We start from the raw sequence: 10,657 nt of genomic DNA on the forward strand, positions 1-10,657 counted from the left end.
AGGCGGCGGCGGTGGCGCTCTCGTGGCAGCCGGCAGCTTCGGCTTCGTCGGCCTGACCATCCCCATCATGAGCGGCGGGCGGGAGCGCGAGCTTCACGGGCTCCGCAGCCACAACGACATCCTCGCCAACTACATCGAGAAGGTCCGCATCCTGGAGGACAGGAACCGCGACTTGGAGCTGCAGTACGCCGTCCTCAGCCGCGCGCCCATCTCCGCTGCAGGCGGCGCCGGGGACCAGAACCACAAATGATCGACGCCTACAACCAGCAGCTCCGCAAGGCTGACGGTATGGTGCAAGAACTCCGGAACAGGAGGGACATGCTGGAACAGGAGGTAGCCGGCTATGAGGTGGAAGTGAACGAGCTCACCGCCCAGTAAGTATCCATCTATGAATACATGTATCAATATCAACAGAAATTAAAACCCAGGAAAGTCCTGCAAATCTTCACAATCGTCATCCTATGTTTAAGACGGCAAATTGTTGGCATTACTGAGATCGGCAGTCGTGGGTGCGTCGTACAGCAGTCTTGTGACTGTAAGAACCGTAATGAGAATCATACGACACAAACGTGGCTGTGGCTATCTTAATTGATGAAGAAAAATGTAAAATCAGACAGCATGCAAACGACAAAGAAGTGACGAAGAAAGAAACCTATCAGAATGAGTCAGCAAAGTGGGAACGAAAAATGGGCGTGACCGAAGAACTACGGCAATTTGGGCGCTTTGAAAAGCGAATCAAACAGGTGGTTTATAGATTAGAGAGCTTTGTCGTTTCCTCACCAAACCTTGAATGTATGTCTGCAAATGTTTATGTATTTTCCTTCTGTGTACGCAGGATTCAGGCTGAGATGGCTGCTATTGCCGCCATGGAGGAAGAACTGTCTGTCCTGAAGAAGGTAAGAAAGAAAGAAAGGAAAAAAAAGAAAGAAAAGAAAGAACTGATTGAAAGAAGAGAAAAAGAAGGACACAACTGAAAGCTACGTGTCTGGCTACAATGTTTTCTTCAAAGCCTAATTCGAAAACATTATATGCCCATACGGTACTCACAGATATCAATCCATCGGATATACCTTTCTATACTTAGAATATGTACGTATATTTTGCCAAATTTAAAGTTATCGCACATCGCAAGCAAAAGATTTTAAACGTAACGAAGCCGCTTTTGCCAATACATAGTTCCAATGTTTATAGTAGTGGCTCTCGTGCTCTTATTTCATAGAGTGTCGCGACCGCTAACTTAAGATTATGAGCAAAAAGAATGATAGCAGATAACAGCAACAGAGCCTTAACGAAATCTTATTTGCAGTTAAAAGTTGCTTTCATGTTCTTTTTAAACAGAGTGTGGCGGACGCTAACGCCGAGGGTAAGCGCCTACAAGGTGCAATGGAAATGCTGAGCGTCAACCTGGACTTCCAGATCCAAGCCAACGTTAAGGTAGGATTGAAATCTTGTCTTCTTTTCTTGGGCAAAAAAAATCCGTAAACATGCATTATGCTTAGACGTAGCATGCAGAAATGAAGCTTTCTGTACTAGTGTTATATGTATCCTCATGAAAAAAGAATATATAGAATACTAATGAAATGCCATGATATGTTTATTAAATTTGTATGCGAGCAAAAGTCGCGTCCTGCTAAAAAAAAGATGTTAAAGGTATTTTCCAGTCTATATTTGCAGCGCAAATGTGAGGTACTTGTCAAGTTTGTACTAGTCAACAAGTTTAGTAGGAGCATCCTCATTGGATAAAGTAGCTTTCAATACACCTGCAGTTAGATGTGCAAAAAAAAGGTTAGGTGTAACAGGTCGTTCAGTGTATGAGCTGTAATCGCCCCCTTACCAAATAAGGAATTGTTTTTTACCATATTAGGAAGCGGAGGAGACCCGTGAGAGGGTGACGCTTGAGGTGCAACAGCAGGCCGAGGCTGAGTTCCAGGTGTCCGTGGAGAGCATGCGCAAAGAGTTCGAGGCTAATGCAGGCGCGCGGAAGGCCCAACTGGAGGAGATGTACGCTCGCAGGGTACGTCACAAACATGTAAACAAACAAACAAACAAACAAACAATATTTGCATGTTAAGCTGCATAGATGTGCAATATTTATACATTTGCACTACCAGTGTTTAACAACCTAACAAGCGCTTAGGTTATGCAAGTGTAGTGTTTGATCGTGGTTCGCACATGTTTCAATATAACATGTAGTGTCATATGCGTAGTCTTTGACCGTGGTTTGCCTGTGTCTAGGTCATACATGTGTAGTGTAGCCGTCTTTTCCATGACTTTAAGTCATACGTGCGTAGTGTTTAGCCGTGGTTTCCATGTCTTTAAGTCATATTTGTGTAGTGTTTAATCGTGGATCGCCTGTATTTAGTTCATACATGTGTAGTGCGTAACCGTCGTTTCCATATTTTTGACTCATACTAGTACATGTGTAGTGCTTAGCCGTGGTTTTCATGTGTGTGACTCATACATGTGACTCATACATGTTTAGCCGTGGTTTTCACGTTTGTAACTCACACATGTGTAGTGTTTAGCGGTGGTTTTCACGTGTGTAACTCACACGTGTAGTGTTTATCCGTGGTTTTCATGTGTGCTACTCACACATGTGTAGTGTTTAGCCGTGGTTTTCATGTGTGATGTTTACCCGTGATGTTCCATGTCCGTGTTCAGCTGGCTGCTCTACAGACGCAGAAGCAGCGTCTGGAGGCGCAGATCTCCGAGGCCAAGCGGGAGATCAAGGACGTAGAGCGGCAGATCCAACAAGCTCTGAGGGAGTTAGATCGACTTCGGGAAACCGTAAGAAAACCTTTCTGTTATATCCTTTCCCAAAGTTGATAATGATGATTCTTACAATATTAGCCTCGTCTACATACCAGTAAAAACTGTTTAGCCACTGTCACACACTCAGAGCCTTCTCCCGAACACAAGCCAACCAAAGTTCGGAAGCAGTCTGACCTTTCTATACGTGTCAAATTTGAGCAAACTTCGAGTCACATTGTATTGCCAGCCTCGCCCCAACCTACTCCCGAATACCACCCAACCGCCAGCCAACCATGACCGAACCTCCCGTCAACACGTATTAACACGTTTGAAACATTTTGAAACATTCAGCCAAGCAGTAGCCTACCTGTCGAACACAAATTGCAACCGACCCTACTTCCGACCTTCTCCTAACCATTGTTGGGTTAGACACAATTTGGCTGTCATCATCAATGCATGTGTAACAAAATTATCTTTCTTTCCTTCTCCTCAGACCGCTCGGCTGCAAGCCGAACTGGAGGCCACTGAGATCGAGGGCATTCGGCAGTACGAGATGATGGAGGCGACCATCGCTGAGCTGGAGGCGGTGCTGAACGACCTGCGGGACCGCCTGCAGGCCCAGCGTGACGCCTACTCCGAGCTGCAGCGCGTCAAGATGCAGATGGACATGGAGATCACCTGCTACAAGCAGCTGCTGGAGGGTGAAGAGGCCAGGTGGGTCGTCTCCTCCCTTTCTTTCTCTTTTCTTCTTTCATGCCTTTACAAACATCCGCTGGAAAGCGTCCCTTTTCTTTCTCTTTTCTTCTTTCATGCTTTAATGCTTTACTCTAAAAGCAGTTGCTGGGGGAGTACGAGAATGCGTACGCGTGGGTTGTCTCGTCCCTTTTTTCTCCTTCCGTCCTTCCTTTTTGCTTTACCAGCAGCTGCAAGGAAACTAAGGGGCTTGGCGGGTTGCCTCATCCTTTTCTTTCTCTTTTCTTCTTTCGTGCTTTATCTCTAGAAGCTGCTGCGTGGAAGTAAAGATGTGAGTTAAGTGGCCCTATAATTTTTTTTAATTTTCCTTCTGAAATGCCTGCTTCCTTATATCAATTTCTTTCTTTGTGATTTAAACACTTGATTCATGAAAAAAATATTTGTATTCCTTGGATATCTTTTTTCACTTCTACATTCGAACTTCAGCCTTTGAATATCGCTGCATGAAAACAGAGATTGCATGCGACCAATGCCTGTTTCAGTGACATTGACAGATACCATAATTGTGGATTCAGACGTAAATTGTTTGTTTGTTTGTTTGTGTGTGTGTGTGTAAACGTCTCACCCATTCTGCGTGCTCTCCCATAGGATGTCCCAGCCGACTTCGATCGTCGTGAAGACCACCGGCGGTGGCGGCGGTGGTGGCGGCGGCGGTGCCGGGGGTGGTGCCGGCGGCGGCCGTGGCGCCATGGGCGGCCTGAAGCTCGGCAAGGGCTCCTTCCTCAAGATGCTTAAGTAGCACCAGCCAGACTCGCCCATGAAGCTCTCCATACCTACCATCTATAGTAGAAAAAAGAACATGATCTGATACAGTAATGGTTTTTTATTTGACAACTGATGTGTGGGAAAAGGAAATGACGTTAGTAGTAATTTGTGTGTGCAAAAAGGAAGTGACGAAGTGGCATAACGTAGGGACGTGGACGGTGACGTAATGATGATTGACAGGAGGAGGAATGATTGACAGATGGTGTGAAGTGGATGATGAGCTTGGGCAGTTCTGCTAAACCACCGACAGTAAATATAACACACTGACGGTGTGGTGTTCCTTTGCAAGAGAAGGTTCAAAATAAAAGTCACAAAAAAGCACAATTCTGCTTTGTTGTTATTTGCTAGTAATGCATCTATAGATAACCATGATTAACAATATTATAATGATACAGAGATATCGCTGTACAGTTTTTTCGCTTTTGAAAAATTTTGGTCCCAAAGTAGTGAAACTTATGCGTTCCAAGTGGCAAAAATGGTTTGCTTTAATTTGTAAAAAAAAAAACGACACAACCAAGCTACAAATGTGTAAGAACATTGAAATATAGCTTGTTGTCATGACAACGAGTCGGCTAAAATAATGTGGGAACACAAAGAGTGGCCTGAACATCTGCTTTATGCAGAATTTGACCTTTGACCTTTCGGGCGCCATGTTTGTTTTGTTTGAAGGAGACGACTTTGAAACATACCAAACAATAGATGTTACTGTATATGTAACACAGCACAGAATGTGCCCCAGGGGTATGACACTAGTGAGTGAGTATGACACGGGCTAAAACTGCACCATATAAAATTCAACAACTATACCATGTGGCTAGCGAACTGTATAATATTTCTATATAAAACATTTTTTTTTGTGTCTCAAATGTGACCATTTTGGTCTGACTTATACAACTTTTTCCCTCTAACCGTTAGAATATACTAAGTTAACGTTCATAAAGGTTAGACTTCCACATGACCTTTGTTTAACCTTCAAACATCTGTAAAGCATAAGTCAGCCACCATGTTGTCGTTCGAACCAACCTTTACAATTGCTTTGTCAGATAGTTCGGTAGCCCAGACTATCGTTGTCGAACCAATGAATAAATAGATATATACTGTATTTGATAGTTTACCGTTGCTACATTACATTTCATTGAAAGCATCGAAACGAAGAAGGGGGTGGGGGGCAGTGGCTAACGCCCCAGTCGCACTGGTCGTGTGTATGATATTTTCATATATACTGTGGCACAGCGAATTGAGAGCAATATTCAATGGGGCAGTTGTGAATGTGTCAGACAAATTGAAGCTGTCGAAACAGTTGTCGTAAATTCCGGTGTCGACTTTGACAATCTTACAGGAGAAAAAGTCGTGCGACAAGTCAGAATGACCGGGACAAAGGGGGCGTGGCGACAAGTACATTATAACAGGCTTTTCAAGACTACTTGTACGAGTATAAGATCAAAGGTCTTCTCTCTAAAGACGCAATTAGCTGTGAGATATCATCAAATTCATGTCAGGACTCGTCAGTCAAATCCGTGAGGTGCTCCATTTTTGGACGGCCTCACCTTGTTTCACCTTGCAAATAAGATTCTGTCTCTCTTTGTAAGACATTTTAATGATATTTTGTGTGACCACAGAGCAATTCAGGCATCCAGTATGGTTGCCTGCGAGTCTGTCGTCAGTGCGAATTGTGTATGTGTTGAGTTTTCAAATTGAATAAACCATTCTACTACTACTACATTTGTACTTGACTTTGTGTCAATATGTCTTTATTAGTTCTTGAACTTCTTGTCTTACTGATCCCCAAACAGATGTTGGGAGGTTGTGTTTTTTCACCTTCTTTTTTAAGCTTTGTAACAGAAACAAAAACGTAACAACATCTGCTTGGATATTAATGTTTTACGTAAGAAAATCACGAATTGATGTTCGAAACTTTTCATTAGTACTATATAGTACTAGTAATTGTGATATCATTAGGCCATGTTGATTTGATTATATGGATGACATCCGCGCGCGCATGAATTTTCGGCCGTTTCCAAAAAAAAGTTTTCAACCATACTGTAAATCGTACAAAACAGTTGCAAAATGAGCAAAAATATACCGTAAGTTACAAAAAAATAATTAAAAACTATACCAATGTCGTAGAATGCCAAAATCAAACGAAAAAAGATGAAATTGTAAGGAAATGAACTTGAATATTAGATTATTTGCCAAACCATATTCTGTCCCATTTGTTCAACCCTCATGACCACGTAGATTTCACAATGAAAACAACTTTTTTTTTTGCAAAACTTTTTTTTTTATTCGCACGCGCGCATCAGTTTTGGGGCTACCGGAGGATGTCATCCATATAATCAAATCAATGTGGCCTTACCTACAAAGTTTCTTATTGATAGTTTGCTCATATCATCTAGCACACCGGTTATGTGTCGCCGTTTATATAATATATCTGTATCTGTATCAGTATAACCGCCCCTCGGCGTAACACACCAGCTTCGCAGGCACGCGGCGCGGCGGCAGCTAGCTTTATCACACCGAACGACTCGTTACACTTATCCTTGCACATTTAGTTGCAGGAGTTGTTCTAGTGATGATGCCCCAACTGTGCTTGGTGGCAACGAGTTCCAGTCTACGATACATGTATATAAAAACTGTCTCTGTTGTGTTGCCCGATACAGCAACAACTTTGATTCAATGGTAGATGATGGAAAGTATTTTTGGGTAGCAACCAATCATGCATATGGAAAGTTTTCAACGATTTAATCTAATGATCTCTTGTGCTTTCTAGATATATGTCATTTCTTCTGATTTTTTGTAAGAATTATATGTCTCTAGGTCTTTATGACTATTTACTTTTAAGCCTATGCCTGTAATACATTTATATGGGCATTATTGCATGTGATGATATTTGCTTGATTGACATTTAAAGATTAGCCCGTGGGTTAAATTTGCTAAATACCTGCTACACAACATGATTGACGTACTAATTTTAATGTCACTATATTGTCATTCTTTCGTATGGCTTCTGGTATATGCCATTTTCACGCACCCCAGCCCCCCCCCCCCACACACACACACACATATACACACTCAGCATATCACTAAAAACATCTTCTTGGAATGTATTTTGACATATCCGGGGAAAATTTACACAAATGACGACTACAGCAAAATTCGTGAATTTATGTTTGATGCTTTTTTCGGTTACCTCAAACATTTGTTAACTTGTGTAAATTTTCATTGTTTTAGTGGATATATAGTTAACATATACCTAGTAGGTAAATGATACTACTTCGCAACACCCTATTAAAATACCGTCTATCTAAAAGTGCTGTCCTTGCTAATTAGAGTTTTTTTCTAAAACAAAGGATGCCTTTTACTCTAGTCTGGGAATGAATTCTGTACATGCAGTCCGTCGATGGGTTCTTCTTGTGGTTATTTCTTTTTCTTTCAATTAAAATTACTGCAAACAAAATCGCTTGAAATACTGTATCTTTGCTTCGTCGCTTTAGAATGGTTGGTAGAAATGTGTGGTATGTAGTTAATACGCTAGAAGACTGAGCATGTGTGAAACAATGTCCCGCCTTCAGGGGAATACATGTAATTATAAGTTGGACTAATTACTTTACAGGTGTACCATGTCTTTTCATGACAAAAGAAAGGTTCTCTTGTCTTAAAGAGTGTTAAAATCTTAACGAAGTCTCTTGGGGTTTCTTGCTTTCTTAGTCACTGTCCATTTATGATTAAGACTTGCGGATATATTGAAGCTCATATTTCTGTGTTATTGTGTTAATTTTGCAACCTTAAATAGACAGGGTTGGAGTTTCATGTTACTTATCTTTTTTATCTTGTTTGTGGGAAAGTAGTCTGTTATCTCTCTTTCTGTTGAAAAAGATTTCAGGTGGGATCTATAATAGTCACTCTGGATAATCTGCATTGTGTACACTATAATTGCTTTTGTCCACTTAAACACATTTTAAATTCATGGTGGACACAAAACTGTTGTCTGTTAATTAAAAGTCTCTTTGCTGTCTTCTCAGAATTCATTCTTGTTAAAAGGTGGAAAAGAAAATGGCGCCAATTTTTCCTGCAACTTTACATACTCATTCAGACAAATAATGTCAAATCGATCTTGTTAATCAAATCAAACACGTTTACTTACAAGTGTGCTTTTACGCTTAGTTTCCGATGATCCGAAAAACGAGCAAATATCAACGCCTGCTTTGCGGTCACGGTATGTGCCTCGCTTGTCTGACGTTGTTGATTTTGCGAAAGGGTTTGATGGCAAAACTCACATGCACAAAACAGCTAAAGGGGCATCTATTTTCGTTGTGTGTGCTTGTCACCTGGTCGTGTGTTAGTGTTAGATTTATAGCATTCGTAGGAACATCACATTCACAGTCGTAGTAAGTCGTACGACTTTTAATGCAGGCTTTCAAGCGGACTGGCAGAACCAACAGCCGACGTCCACAAGGATCTTAGGCACTTCTCAATTTTGCAGGACACATGCACGTCTTACCCCAAAACGCCATCAGTTTGTGATCTTACGACAATCTTACGACATTTGCGACAGTACAAAAACGTATTTTGCTAACCCGTTTTCACACTAATTTACTAGCTCAATCGAGCTCGCACACACCTTTGTATCATTGACAAAATTCGGTACTTTTTTGTAATTTTTGTGTCAGTCGTATATTTGCCTTCAAAAGACTCAATGACAATCCCAATCTGTCAAAGGTGTTTTGTTAAAAAGCCAGGTAAAAATAACATATGGCAGGCAGCATGGCTTGAAGCCAGCCCCCCACATCCCATCTTTGGTATGTGTCACACGGAATTGTTTCCCCGACACACGCGGGTAGTGTCAGCAGAAGCTTGCGTGCGACCGGGCTTTAAATTTTTCATGAGTTGAGACAGACAGAGTCTATATGTCCAATCGGAATTCCTCGCATTGAAAATGCGGTGTGAAGAACGCATGTGATACCCAATCTCCAAGCAGATCTTTATCTGCAAGACAGTATCAAATTGGCAAGGCAGTATCATTTGCAGGGTAGTATCCAATACGAAAATCTGCCTGTCTGGAAAAAAAAAATTTCCCGAAAAAAAGCCCTATAAAACGCCAAAGCTTTGCATGATTTTGCAGCAGTAAGAATAAACTACACATCTCTCTTATAAATATCCTCTTACCTAGTTCCATATTCCTGACAGGAAATTATACTCGTGATGCATGCCGGTAGAAACAATGGTATCTTGTTTCCTGGGTGTGCTTGTTTTGGGTTTGAAGTCACTCAATAAGAGCATGGGGTCAGTACACGTACAAAAATAAACAAAGAGCCTTGTCCTTCTGTATTTGTTCTTATGCACGGGAGCATGCACACTGCAAATGAAGTCGCTGTCGGTATTTGGTGGAAGAATAAAAACTATTTCCAAGATGCTGTACGGTTCTTGTTGAACAGGTATTGGCTGTGCTGGAATTAGAAGTATGTTGTAGGGAATGCCTCAGGCTAAACATGCGCAGAGAGAGGACTTTTAAATTATGTGAATTTTGGTGAAAGCATGGCTTATGTGCTAAATGGATATGAAATGCAATTAGGAATGCCTATTGTTAGTACTTATATGTGGTAGCTCCTACGATAGAAGATAGAAACAATGTCCCGCCTTCAGGGGAATACATGTAATTATAAGTTGGACTAATTACTTTGCAGGTGTACCATGTCTTATTATGACAAAAGAAAGGTTCTCTTGTCTTAAAGAGTGTTAAAATCTTAATGATGTCTCTTGGGGTTTCTTGCTTTCTCAGATATGTCCGTTTTGAGACGAAAGTAAAAAAAATCTAAAACACAAAGTTGTGCTTGCACGATTGAGCTTAAAAAGTTATTTAAGTTTGTCAAAGCCTGGCAAAATTAAACAGTTGGACTACTTTGACGCTTTCTACATTAACAATTGTCAAGTTATTGTCACACATACATGTAAACTTTTTACAGACTATAAACACATATTTTCAGACAATAAATCTTGATCCTATGGGAAAACCCCACCCGATTCGAGATTTGAAAAAGAATGAAATAATCTGCAATAAACTTGCCAAAATTGTCTATCAATCAGGCTAATTTCCAGCATTGTTTGAGACTAGATTTGAATTAAAAGTTTGTAGTCTGAAACGGAATTACCGGTCAGTTTTGTCTGTGAACACCTAAAGTGGGCGTTCCCGACACTTCGTCGACCAATCGGAGGGCAAAACGTCGTTGATTGACAGCTGTGACGTCACGACATCGCGTGCCCGGCGAGAGGGTAAGTGCCCTGCGCGAGAATAAGAGCGAGTCTGTCCCACTCGGCCTTCTCTGGCAGCTAGACTCGTCCTTCCTCCGTGTCACGGGCTTCCCTTGTACCACATCCAACATGAGTTACT

The 10,657-nt window shown here is 41.5% G+C and overlaps 1 protein-coding gene and 1 pseudogene across 1 annotated transcript in view; both read left to right on the top strand.

Moving 5' to 3' along the window:
* LOC109476530 overlaps positions 1 to 4,593 on the top strand; it is a 5,059-nt pseudogene extending 466 nt beyond the window's left edge.
* A 4,954-nt stretch (positions 4,594 to 9,547) lies between these two features.
* Positions 9,548 to 10,657, top strand: part of LOC109476476 (keratin, type II cytoskeletal cochleal-like) — a 12,095-nt gene continuing 10,985 nt past the window's right edge. The window contains exon 1 of the mRNA XM_019777411.1: positions 9,548 to 9,552. Within this exon, the coding sequence (XP_019632970.1) occupies positions 9,548 to 9,552 (5 nt within the window). The remainder of the gene's footprint in view (positions 9,553 to 10,657) is intronic.

This window comes from Branchiostoma belcheri, unplaced genomic scaffold (genome assembly GCF_001625305.1).
Source record: "Branchiostoma belcheri isolate BF01 breed outbred unplaced genomic scaffold, Haploidv18h27 scaffold38, whole genome shotgun sequence".
Classification (NCBI taxonomy): domain Eukaryota; kingdom Metazoa; phylum Chordata; class Leptocardii; order Amphioxiformes; family Branchiostomatidae; genus Branchiostoma; species Branchiostoma belcheri.